Below are 13,621 nucleotides of genomic sequence, written 5' to 3'. Positions count from 1 at the left end.
AAGGGAGTCACTGCAGAGCCACAAGGCACCACCTGTCAGCACACAGGAGCACTGCTGTAACTTTCCAAATCCAGTCTGGCCCATGGGGATATGTAAAGGTGAGGAATCTACGGTTTGATAGAGTATCCACTAGAAAGATTGTTACTGAAGGTAAGTAACTTGTTCTTCAGAACCCCAAGTAGATTCTACAACAGCCATTGTCCTGTATGTAATGAGTGGTTCAGAAGCCAGAATGTTTTGATACCTTTTCACTGCTGATATAGATGCTGTTCTCCAGTTATGATTCCCAAATCCAATGGCACATGGCTGTAGATCTATTTAATCAAATGTCTGGGTGATCACAAGTGGTACCACCGATAGAAAGGCCTTTGTCTTGGAACATAGGTCGTACTTGGAATCTTACATTTCGTTTGGCTTGTGTTCCTTCCAAAAGGATTAGTTTAGAGAAAAGTTTATGGCCCCAAAAAAGTCGTTCACTTTTAAAATAACAGATTTCTCAACAAATAGGGCAACTCTTAACTGTAATTCAGTAAAAGCGCTGGAGTTATTAGAGATTGTGCCAAACATTCTGCATTGCTGAATTCTTCTCAGACCTAATATACTATTTCATTGAACCTTACAGACACCAAATGTGGTACTTTGACTCTAGACTACTCCCTTGCTCTAGATGCTGTGGTGTAGCCTGTGATGTTTACATTTCTTTTAATCAGAGACCCTATGTAATAAGACAGGACACAAATTGTGCACTGGCTTTTTTCGACCTGACTTTATTTTGCGATTCAGCCTTTGTATTATTAGGTCAGATGCAAAATGTTCGGCGACAAGGGGCCACAGAGCTACCTGCCTAATGAATATTAATTAGAGGCGGCGTGATGGCTACGAATGCCGAGAAACAGCAGACTACATTCTCTCAGTTTGCATTTACAAACGGGAACCTTTTTAAAAAAAATATTTTTTTTTTAAAGGGACCAGGGATGCCAAAAACTATCCAATTTGGGATATGTCATGTGGAGAAGTCAGTGAATCTCTGAACCTCTGTTTGCCTCACCCCTTGATGTCATCCAACAGGATTTACGAAGGGTTGTCCAAAGGAGGCAACCTTCCCTTTTGCAAATCAGTTACCATCTTCTTTGAGGTGCTAGTAGCTGACCAATGGTTTGCGACTACAATTGTGGCCACTAAACGTTGATAAAAACCGTTGTGACTCGCAATTACAAGGGATGCCCTTTTCACTCCCCCTCCCAATTGCGATTCGGAATGGATGGTAAAGCCAATTTCAAAATGGGTTGAGCACATAGATAAAAGTCATTTTGCCATCACAACCCCAGTAATTTTATGATTCGCTGGGTTTACGATAAAAAAATAGCTTTGTGCATCTGGCTCCTGAAGCTTTAGCAGAGGTCTGCCTTACTACATTACTAGTTCAAAATGTTGCATGAAAAACCCCGTGGAATCGAGTTAGCATCTTTACATTCATTGCAGTGGTTGATTAGCCTGACGGTCTTTCACAATGCTTGTACTTCATGTGTGTATCCTGCCATTCAGTATGCCAGACACGATTTTGCCGCTTACCTACAGAAAGTTACCTAATTATTATTATTTTTTTTCTTCGCAGAGGGACAACTAAGAGTGGATGCCAACATATCTGTACATCATCCTGGTGAGAGTTACGGTGTCAGGACAGAAGTGAAAAACATCAATAGTGCACGATTCCTGGCAAAAGCTATAGGTGATTTCAGCCGCTTTGTCTCGTTTTAAATTTTTCAGGTAGATTGCTTCTTCGTCCACCTTCCTTTTTCCCACCGTCATTCTTTTTCTGCACTGCAGATAAAAAAAATGGATACACACCATGAACTTTTTACACTAATTTACAATGTCCTCCATTTTAAGTAGTGTGGTTTCGTGGCTACAGTTGTCTATGTTGGACAATGGCTCCCTGAACCCTTATTACCCATTAGCTCAATGGCCGTGACCAGCGAAGACGACTAAAGAGCAGCCCTTGTTCAGTATGTTCTATGAGAGAAAATAGATTGCCATTTCAACTTTAATTTCTCCCTCACAAGATTCTACAAAACTGCCAGAAATATTATTGTTTGAAAAATTGTGATTGCTTGCAATTTTTCCCAATATCTTGTATCCTAGCTTGAATCAGCAGCTCTGATATAAGCGTTTAATACATTATGCTTGGAACCGAATTTTACATTGACTAGGTCCTCTTTGATTAATTCTCTGACCTCTCATTTTATGCGTTTCTAAGAGTTTCTATGATAGGGTGTGCCGATCGGATATTTTAGGATAATCTGGCCTTTACAACATATTATGCCTGAGCTCTTGTGCAGTCGTAGATTTTCTACTCGAGCAGCAGCTTCCTCAAAGCGAATGGGTGGTTTCTCAACGCGAGCGGTCACGACCATGAACGACTGCCCACGTTGAGAAATCTCGCTGGCAGGTGGTCTAGCGTTGGATTTTCCACGCTCGTGCTCTCTAGTTTAACATTGGCAAGTGTGCGAGGAATAAACTCTACTCCGCAAACGGAACTCTGCATGCTCTATGGAGTGCTGAAACTCCGCGAATGGAGCGGAGGTCACTGCCCAGACCTACACTAAATCCCTTGACTTCCGTATTAACCGTAACTCAACTGTATAAGCCATATTACAGTCAATCTCCTGTAATAAGCCCTTTGTACTGGAAGCCAACTTTCAGGCTACATTTCAAGCCTTAGTTAATCTATGCTGAAACGTGTTAACTTTTTTCTACTGAAATTGTTGGCTTCTATTAGACTAATTTTGCCAAAATGGTGCGTAATTGAGATCAAGAAGCTCTCATTGCCCCAGTTCCCGTTCTTCTGACTGTCTGCAAGGAGGGTTGAATCCCTTCTAACTCAGTTATTCCTCCCCCTTAGGTTCCAATGATGTATTTGTTTGCCTGGTCACCTCTGGACATACCTTGCCAATTCCCATGCCCTCCTTATCTCCTGGATACAGAAACCTCCACCTAAAATCTTGCCTGCGGAAGACCTTTGAGAGATCTAGCTGTTCGCGACATCTCATTGCGCATTGCCCCAATCATCACAGCAGCTGCATGTTTTACTTAGTATCCTCTATTACCTCTAGATTGGTATATACTTACAGGTCTCATGTACAAGCTTGTGCTTCTCTCAGGCTACACTTCTCTGCCCTTGACGTCTGCTGTACCCCTCCGCAGTTTAATGACACTTCCATACCACCACAGTGCCAGCACTATTGCTTCTTACAGGCTACAATTGGAGATGAACACTGGGCATGTGCAGAACTTCCTTTCACCATCCGGTTCTCTTTTTCCACTCAGAGGTCACTAAACTCCACCCTCTTCTCCTCGCCTCTGTTTTTCGCCAGTAGGTTTACTGCTTACTCATTACATTTCCTTGTTTACTGCTTATGGGGATGATGGATTTGCTTTTGTGCCCACCACTATGGTATCAGTTTGTCTCAATGTGCACACGTATTTTTTCAATCACCAGAGTGAATGTGTTTTTGGTTTTCATTTAGATTATGAAATTCAACGACAAATCGAAGAACTTGAAAGAGGAGGCATAATTCTAAATGAGACAAGATCCTTTGACTACAAGCTGGGGTAAGATTGCATGATGTGCTCTTCATGTGTGATGGCTTTAGAATTTTAAGATCTATTTTGTGAACTTAACCTTTCAGTCATCTGCAATTGTATCAAGCGCTTGCGTAGTGCAGTACTGGTCAAATGCGTACTGCGGTTTTTTTGTTTGCCTATTTCTAAAAATGTTATATCCAGTGTATGTAAAATTGAACCATACATTATGTTTATTTATTTACTTTAAATAGCAGTTACTTAATTTAAATTATTGGGATCTACTACTAAACAGGTAAAACTAAACCAAAAAGCCTGCTTTTTTTTTTTTTCGAGAAGTAAACATACTTATTTTTTTGTGTGGTTCTTTGGATGCTTTAGTGGGTGAATGCACGAATGGGTCACTGGTGAATAAATAGTAGGGTGCGTGGTTGATTGAACAGATGGATGACTGAATAAGTGAGTGCTCGAATTGATAAAGGGGTGAGTGAGTGGATGGATGGATGGATGCCTTAATGGGACTTGTTTCAATTATTTACATAGGCTGGTGGTGTTGTGTGCTATCAACAGAGTAGGATGCAAGGTTCTCTGTTCCTCAACTCCTCAAATATTTTTGCAAATTTCCCTCCATAGTTTTACTGACATGTGACTGGTAGGGCATGCGAAGAATGGATACCCACAAAAGGTCAAGATTCACGTCTATGTGGGTGTGGGCAACAATATGGCCGAAAAAGACATGCCTCACAGCAGCGCTGGCTGGTGCCACTACATAAGCCGCTAAATTCTGCAGTTCAGAGACTATATTTATATCCTGCTCACACTGCTTAACAAGGCCCCCTCCCCCTGAAGTGCAGACCGACTGCCGGAGAGCTGGAACCGGTGAAGAACGAGACCGGGAGTCGCTGCGCTGCCCTGCGATGCTGACGGAGTAGAGGACACGGGTGCGGCCGAGAAGGTGGAAGAGCCAGCGGGACAAGGAAAGGATTGTGTGGACAACTGACACCAGGGACTTGGGTCCGCTCCTTTCTCACCCACCCCTCTGATATCTTGAGGGGGAGTTGTCAAGATACTGGTGAGGAGTGAGCCCATCAGCTCGAGATCCAAACGAGCAAAGAACCGGGCTGTGCGGTCGAGAGGGGCTGCGTGGTCGCGGCCTGCACGTGCGACTGCAGTGAAGTGGAGAGGAGGATCCTAGAGGGAAGCAAGCTGGGCAGCCAAGAGAAACCTCCCTTGGGTCCCGAGGCAGACATTGGAGGCCGGACCGAGGGCACCCATTGGCAGCGGAGGCATGGACAGCAGCACCTGTTTTTTACGCCATTATTCCTGTGGTCAGAGAAGGCTGCTGCTTTCGGGAGTCTGAAACAATGCTCATCCTGAGACGAGGTGCCAAGCCTCCTCCCCCAGGATGCGCAGGGTCCACCAAGGAGAAGCTTTAAATGCTTGCCGCCTTTGTGAGCTTCCCCAGGCCTTTGCTGGTTCCAGCAACTGGCCCCCACCAGTTCTGACCCCCACTTTTGGCAGGAGAATCGGCAGGAAAACCAAGTGAGGAAGTGAGGTGTGCCCACCTTTGCCAACCCCACCCCTCATGTGTGGGAGGCGAGATGAAGCACAACTCTCAGTCCCCGCCATCTTGCAGGTGGGTGGACCCACCCAACCAGAGTGAGGCATATGCCCTCTTCCCACTGGAGGGTGGCATATTAGGGGGTGTACCCAACCCAAGGAAGGGACCCATTGGTCCCAACCTTTACCTACCTGTGACACTTCTAAATCTAGTGTTTAGGGGCACCTCTGAACCTTTTCTCCTCAGACAAGAACCGACCAAGAAGTAAAGAAGAAGAAGGACCGAAGAAGCCGTGCTAAAGCTAAGAAGAGGAGGACGCCCACTGACTTGGCCCCAGCCTTACTGGCCTGTGCCTACCTCGAACCTGCAGAAGCGAAATCCCAGTGTGTCCTGCAGCCAGCAACCTCAAGGACCTGCCCTTCCTTTCCACAAGAAAGACTATATCCCGTGAGCACCGTATTTGCTCACCCACAGACCCTGGCTCTGGCTAAACCCGCGAGTCTGCACCACTCTGCACCCGATGCCCAGGGCCCGGGTTCGAGTGGCCCAACACCACAAGGAGGTCTCCCCAGCATTCCTGACCTGAGATCTGGTGATCTCTGACCTGCCTCAAATCTCCTAAAGAAGCCTGCCGCCTCTTTCTGGAGGAATCCTCCCCACCAACCTTTTCTCTAGGAAATGTCCCAGTGTGATAGCTAGGTATATCACACTGAGTAGAAAAAGTAATCCAGGAAGTAATCTGTAAAGTAATCCAGAGTAATCTAACAGTAATTTCCACTATATGAAAGCATTTACAAACCTGTAACAAAGTCATTGTCATTCAGCTTGCTTGTATTGTTCAACTTGCCTTGAAAATTATCAAATACACTTAACTGTGCCAGGCTTGCTTGGTTCTAGGAAATAAGTACAACTAAATATTATTTTGTATGCAATTCAAATTGGTCTGAGTTCAGTCTTTGAATTTGTGACACCATTTGCTGATTGAGTGTGTCCAACAAATGCTTAACACTACCTTCTGATAAAGCGTTACTGCTCGCCCACACTACCACAAATAGAGAGGAAGGTGCTATCTACTTTTACCTCTGCCTACCTTTGGGGTTCCACTGGACTCTGTGCACACTATACCTCATTTTGGTATAGTATATTCAGAGCCATCTTCCTACAATACATCACAACCATGTCGTCCCCCATAGACAACCAGGCCCTTACGTGCCTGACGTGGAACGTGAATGACCTCGGTGACAGGATTAAAAGAGTTGCAAACGCTTACACCCAGATGTAGTCATGCTTCAGGAGACATATCTACAGGGTACCAGATGTGGGTTCTTGGGGAGGGCACATATATGGTACTGGCTCATGCAGGCTACACCTCCGTGTCCCAGGGAGTAGCGACCATGATAAAAAAGACACCCCCCCTTCGAGGTATCACACACATGGACGGATACCTATGGTACATATATTGGGGTGTCGGGTACATGGGGCCTACGCGGACTGACCCTGATTCATGTCCACACCCTAAAACTACAGGCCAAGCATACTGACTAGGGTAAAACAAGTCGTTCTAGAGGCTCCAGCCTCATTTCATGTGATAGGAGGTAATTTTAATGATGTAATGGACATGCCCATGGACTGCACTGGGGGCCAGGGACATTCAGCCACTCCCACCCCTTTACTGCGCTTTGCTGACACAATGGGTCTGACGGATGTCTGGAGGTTACAAATCTGCAGGCCAAACAATACTCCTATTTCTCTGAGGCGCATAAGGTCTTTTCTAGACTAGACTATATTTTTATTTCGGCAGGAGAACTGGGAGAGATTGTCAGGGCAGATTACCTCGCTAGGGGATTGTCGGACCACTCGCCACTATGGGTACAGGTGGGGTACAGGGCCTGGAAAACCCAGCCACAATGGAGGCTCAACAGGTGGGACCTACAGAAGGGGGACATTATTAGAGGTATCAGGGCAGACGCCGAGGTTTTTTTATCAACGAGAATGAGGAAACGTGCGGGTCCGGGAGGCATACAAAGTGGTGCTGAGAGACAGGGCACAAAACTGCCTGCCATGAGAAAAGAAAAAGAGCAGTGAAAGTCCAGAGAAACTGGAACACCAGATACTGACGATAGAGGAACAGGCCACTGCAAGACCCAATCCACTACTCCCCCGGCCGTTACATACTCCTAGACAGGAACATAGGGACCTGGCGCTAGACGCCGCTGAGGAGCAGCACTTAGCCACTGTTCACCGAATATACGAAGTAGGTGACAAAGCCAGGAAGCTACTACCACAATTGATGCTCCTGTCTTGACGTACTCCACCAACGAGCAGATCGCAACGGCGTTTGCTGCATACTATAAGAAACTTTATGAGACCAAACCCTTTTGTGATGCCCATGAGATCGATGACTTCCTGACTGAAATCCAGACCCCTATACTAGACAAGACTGAAAAGCAGGAACTGGATGATGACCTGTCACTAACTAAGGTGAAGGCGGCAATATCTCCGGGCTGGTTGAGTTGTATAAATGGTGCACGGATCTGCTGAGCCCCCACTTGCTTAACCTTTTCCAGGATGCCTATAGAGATGGTGTTCTCCCGCTGGCTCTGCGACTGGCCACAATAGTAACAATACATAAGGAGGGTAAACCAAGGGACAGGTGTGAGTCCTATTGCCCAATAGCCCCCCTGAATTTGGAGGTTTAAGATCCTTGCGACTATCCTGGCCACGAGACTATGACATGTTATAACAGTGCTGGTCCACTGCGACCAATTGGGAGTCCTCCCTGGACGGGTGACCCGATGAAATCTCTGCAGAACCCACAACAAATACTGCCAAAGACTGAGACACTCCCCACATATTTTTGTCCCTAGATGCAGTGAAAGCATTTGATGCAGTACACTGGCCATCCCTGGACTCCACCCTGATCAAGTTTGGACTAGGACCAAAGTTCAGAAGGTGGGGGGGGGGGAAACACTACTATACAACTCCCCAAGGGCGACAGTGTGGGTGAATGGCAGAACTTCCCAGGACTTTCCCATCTGTCGTGGAACTAGACAGGGATGCCCCCTGTCCCCACTGCTGTTCACTCCAACCGTAGAGACACTGGCCTGCTGAGTCAGACAACACCAAGGAATATGGGGTTTTAGGGTCACTAAGCAGACACATTTGAGGGAAAATATCCCTATAGCGGATGACATTCTACTGTGCGTAATTAAACCAGCCACTATGATCCCCATCCTCTTCCAAACGATTGATGACTTTGGACGACACTCAGAGTATGAGGTCAATTGGCATAATGTTATACAGCCCCAGACAGATGCGAGAGTGGCTCCCCCTGCAGAGAGACATGAGAGTGGTAGTAGACGGTTTTACATATGTGGGTATATTTCTCACGACAGACAAGGGACTGTGCTGCGATTACAATGTCCAATGAATACTGAATAAATTCAAAGATGATGCGGAGAGATGGAGGACCCTGTGACTCACGACAATGGGCAGCTCAGCAATGTTTAAAATGATCACCTTGCCCCAGTTTTGATACACACTTACCACCGCCTCCCCTGCACAATATTTCGCGAGATTGACGCCGAAAAGTGCTCGTTGTTGTGACTGGGAAGACATCTGCGGATTGTGCAGCGTACATTACAGCGTAATCCATACAATGGGGGGATTGGCATTGCCAGATGTTGAAGCATATTATTGGGCAGAGCATCTAACTCCCATCCATGACTGGATACATGTAGCAGGCGATCACCCCACATATAGGGCCGGAATGAGAAATGCTGATGCCTAGTATATTCCTCCACTATCTTTACAGAGTCAAGGGGAGACATAAGTTGCTTCCGGACATGCAAACTACTCTTGAGACATGAGAGAGGGCGTCCAGAACATTAGATGGAAACACAGGATTACTAAGGTGACGCCACTGTGGGAAGAGAATTGGCTCAAGGAATTAAGTAAACTGTGAAGATCTTGACAATTGGAGCCATCACTGATAAGGGCACCCTTAGATCTTTCTGTGCCCTCTGTGCTGACTTTACACTCCATACGTCCCAATTCTTTAAGTATGCCCAGCTATGACACGCATGGCTAGCGGAAGGCCAAACTGAGAACGACTTGCCGGAATACGTGCCACTAGAGGTGGCTACTGAAGGAGCCACTCACACTTAAGTCAGTGTCACTTACATACAGAACCCTAAACAATAATATGCCTGATGAACTTGGCAAGCTACGGGGAACGTGGGCGGTCGAGGTAGGAACAATGGAAGATATTGACTGGAAGGCCGCTCGGATGCACCCCAGGTAGGTGGCAATTAAGGCTCGTCTGTGACTTATTCAATATAAGACCCTTCATCTCTTCTATTATGACAAGGCCAAACTTCACAGAGTTGGGCGGGCTAACAATCCGTACTATCTGCGATGCCGGCATGAAAAGGGGGACTTCCACCACACGACATGGGCTTTGCCAACATACAGGCGTACTGGGAAGGGATTATTCAGGAACTCAGTGAGGTGCTGCAGGTCTTTCTCCCCTTAGACCCGAAATGAATTCTTCTGGGGATCCAGAGCGAGGTAGATATACCAAGACCACAGTTACTATTCAGCACTTTAGGCCTAGCGGTCGCAAAGAGGGATATAGCAAGACACTTGGGTGTGCAAACCTCACCGACATTACATGAATAGAAGCGAGGAATCGACCTATACATGGCAGCAGAAAGAGTCGCATATAGAAGCAGAGGGTGCCCTGGAAAGTTTCGCAGGGTTTGGGGCAGCTGATTGCAACACTATGGGATTCACCTACTGGATACGTTCACACAGGCCTCAAATGGAGAAGAATAGCAGCGACTCCCGCCCCCTTACAAGGGAACATGAAAGGGATGGATTTAACCGCAGTGGGTGGTAGAGGAATGGGGGTGTGCTATCATGTGATATATATATCAAACATGTTTGTATACAAACAGACCGAGATGTCTTGAATGTTACTGTCTATTACACGTGTAATGTGTTTTCATGAAACCAGAAACCAATAAAAAAAGATAAAAAAAAAAAAAGATTTACGTATATGGTGCAAAAACTCTGCATTTTGGTAGAAACTGTTAAAATAATAAGGATCAATATTGTGCCAAGCCTGAGTGAACTCAGTCCTAGAACATGCCATCAAATATGGTAATAATTGCTTTCATACAGTAAATTCAAAGAAAGGTTCACCAAGTGCACACCTATTTTCCCAATTTTTTCCGTTGTCTAATTTTCCTCAAATGTTTACTTTTTAAGCGTGCAAACCAGAACCACGGCCTGCCCAAGTGCCACGTATCTGTAAACACAAAAAGAAGCTGGAGTGAAGTTACACTCCACCGCAGGTTGCACAGCTTTTGACGTGATTATTATTCACTACACCAACAGTTTTGTCCAGTTTTCAACGATTTTATTTCTGAAGAAAAAGGCCCGGATCGGCATATCTGCGCACGAGAAACTATTGAATACATTAAGGTCGCACATGTGAAAAGTTTAAATATTGAATGAAGTATCGGTTGAACATTTATTGGATTACATTAAACAAAATAAAATCGTTGAAAACTGGACAAAACTGTTGGTGTAGTGAATAATAATCACGTCAAAAGCTGTGCAACCGGCGGTGGAGTGTAATTTCACTCCAGCTTCTTTTTAATAATTGCTTTCATCCCATGGATCCTACTTTATTCCAAAAATTGCCACCATTTTTCCACATACAGATTTATGTTAGAGATGGGCTCTATTATGCCATGGATGCCTATAACATGCTGAGAATTACCAGCGTAATGCCAAGGTCTGCATTTTGCCTGAAGTGTGTGTTATCTTGCCATGGGTGTTTAAAGTGTGCCAAGAAATACTACTTTCATGCCAGGCTTATCATTGTGCACTGGGTGCACAACATTTTCACACGAGATTCCACATTATGCCAAGAAATGCGACAATTGTACCTAAAAATAACAATTGTAATGCCAGTCTAATATTTAGTCACAGGCGGATGCCGTCATAATGTCTGTGTCCAGTGCACACAAAGAAGAACAACCTCAATGCAAGGGCAAGTAAAAAACATGTTACTTTAAGTTGCCTGATGGCAAGAGGGAAGAAACTATACACAACTTATCTCAAGATGTGCTTAGTAGTTTGAACCTTGTGTTGAAGTGCACTGCTGTTGATGAGAGGTTAAGATCATTTTTAATACATTCTGAAGAAGATTGTTTGGTATGCTTACTTGTATAAAGACCCGTGCCGCCATATTCAGTTGTCTTTATCCTGAGAAGGTGTTAAGAGAGCAGGATCCATGCCTTCGCCAATAAAATACATAGACACCAAGGTGACAACAGAAAAGCATCACCAGGTCCACCCAGTCTGCTTATTTGAGGCATCTTGAAGTCACACATAGTCTCTGTCATTCCCCAGATGTGCTTCACAATGTTAGGCAAGGTCTAGACCATAAGATACTTACATTAGGCGCATCCAAGATGGTCGCGTGAGCACAGGGCTCCCGAGACCCCCGCCGCCTCCCGCATCTATCCTGCAACATATCCTGATTCCGAAGATGGTTTATTGAAGACGCAGCCCAGCTGATGTAATAGCTGCTTCCCGGAATCGATTTGGACTTCGGGTTCCTGAGTTACGCCATCCTGTACTTTTGCGGCCTACCCCGTGGCGCTACCTGGACCTTGCGTCGCGGCTGTGCCCGGCCAGTAATTCAACAACATCGGCTGGAGAGACCCAGATCGTGGCCCACGTCTACTTTCAGTTTCGTTTTTGCTGCCTGACGTTCCTCCTCACCGAGACAAACACTGGGCATAGCGGGCTCCTGTGCTCACCATCTGGGCCTGTGGCTTGCGAGTGCCTGGCTGTGGAATTCCATTGGCTTGATCGGCCTCTGGAGATTCCGTGAGTGCTCACTGAGGAACCATTTGGACCAGATCTCAAGCGCCCCTTCGGGGCACCCAGCCCGCCATGTCAGGCAAGCCTGAGGGTGATAGACATAAAGTCAAGACTACCTTCCGAGGAGATGCAACCCAAACGAATGTTATGGACCACTACACGCATCCCAAAGGATCCCCCGGTGGCACGCTTAATGTCCGGGAAGAGACGGCGGACGACCCTACTTTGTCTGCGGATCTAACGCTACAGGACGTCATGGGCGCCATTGCTAGCATTAAGACATCTATTGGCCAGCAATACGAGGCCTTGGCTCTGAAACTAGACACAGTGGCCATCGATGTTAATCTTATCAGAACGGATCTGGCGAAGACAAATGAGATGGGGTCAAATCTCTAGATCTAAAGACCTCTAGTCTCACGACGGACATGTCTGATTTGCAAACTGAAGTGCGCAACCTGCGATCCGCTAACGACTTCTTTGCTCGTCGTCTGGAGGACTTTGAGGGCCGTGCAAGGCGAAATAACGTGCGTATTATTGGGGTTCCGGAGGATTCTGGCTCACAGTCCACTGATCTTCGTGTCGAGGATCTCATCCTCAATCACCTCACCCCTAAGGGGCTGAGTAAATTTTTTGCAGTGGAGCGCGCACATAGAGTTCCGGGTGGACAAGCGAAGCCGGGTTTCCCCCCTCGGCCGATCATCGCCAGACTCTTTCACTTCAGAGACCGGGACGCCATTTTGCAGGCTGCGCGGACGGGCGGTCCTACGCAGTTCGAGAACACCACAGTAAATTTCTTTCCTGATTTCTCCCAATCCGTCCAGAGGCAAAGAATGGGATTTCAGGGGGTGAAAAGGCGTCTCAGAGATATGAACTTGAAGTACGCAATGTTGTTCCCGGCCCGGCTGCGTGTGGTACATGAGGATCGGACACTCTTTTTTGATCGCCCGGAAGGAGTAAGTGACTGGCTAGATACGTTGCCTGCCCGCAGCAATCGTGAGGAACACACAGGTGGTGCGGACGGGGGGCTAGCGGAACAAGAATGAACGATGTCGCCCGAATCACGAACACTGGACACAATGGACAACTGCGACATGCTGCCTTCTGAGATCGTTGCTTTTAAGTGCACCCCCGGAGGCGGCCGGGGGAAGAAGGACCCTTTCCTCCTCTGGGGTTCTTTGTGTAGATTAGTTTTTTGCCAGGGCGACAGGCACACTGCAAGTTGGGGTGGCTTTCGAGGCTACGCAGGGGTGCAGGGTGGGGGGTGTTGCGCTGGGGTATCGCTGGGGGGAGGGGGGGAGCATGTTGGGAGTGTTTCGTCTTTTTTTTTTATTTCAAGGCAACAGACTGTTATGACTTTGGACTTTGGTGTGGTGCTCGTTATGAGGTGGGAGATCATTGTGGGTCCGGATGGGGTGTAGGGGGTTGAAACTACTATGCTGGAATGTGAATGGGTTGGGGGACCGGATAAAGAGGGGAGTGGTCTTGCAGATGTTGCGGCGCCTTTCCCCTGATGTGGTGTTACTGCAAGAGACTCATTTGATTGGAAATGCTTGCTATGCTTTGAACAGGCGGGGATAT

The 13,621-nt window shown here is 46.7% G+C and overlaps 1 protein-coding gene across 1 annotated transcript in view; it reads left to right on the top strand.

Annotated features, from left to right (window-relative positions):
- Positions 1-13,621, top strand: part of GATB (glutamyl-tRNA amidotransferase subunit B) — a 561,352-nt gene that overhangs the window by 280,902 nt on the left and 266,829 nt on the right. The window contains exons 6-7 of the mRNA XM_078676924.1: positions 1,616-1,729; positions 3,528-3,612. Of these exons, the coding sequence (XP_078533050.1) occupies positions 1,616-1,729; positions 3,528-3,612 (199 nt within the window). The remainder of the gene's footprint in view (positions 1-1,615; positions 1,730-3,527; positions 3,613-13,621) is intronic.

The sequence above is a fragment of the Lissotriton helveticus genome, chromosome 2_1, assembly GCF_964261635.1.
Source record: "Lissotriton helveticus chromosome 2_1, aLisHel1.1, whole genome shotgun sequence".
NCBI lineage: Eukaryota > Metazoa > Chordata > Amphibia > Caudata > Salamandridae > Lissotriton > Lissotriton helveticus.
The sequence above is the reverse complement of the archived record's forward strand: the minus strand, read 5'-3'. Positions and strand labels throughout refer to the sequence as shown.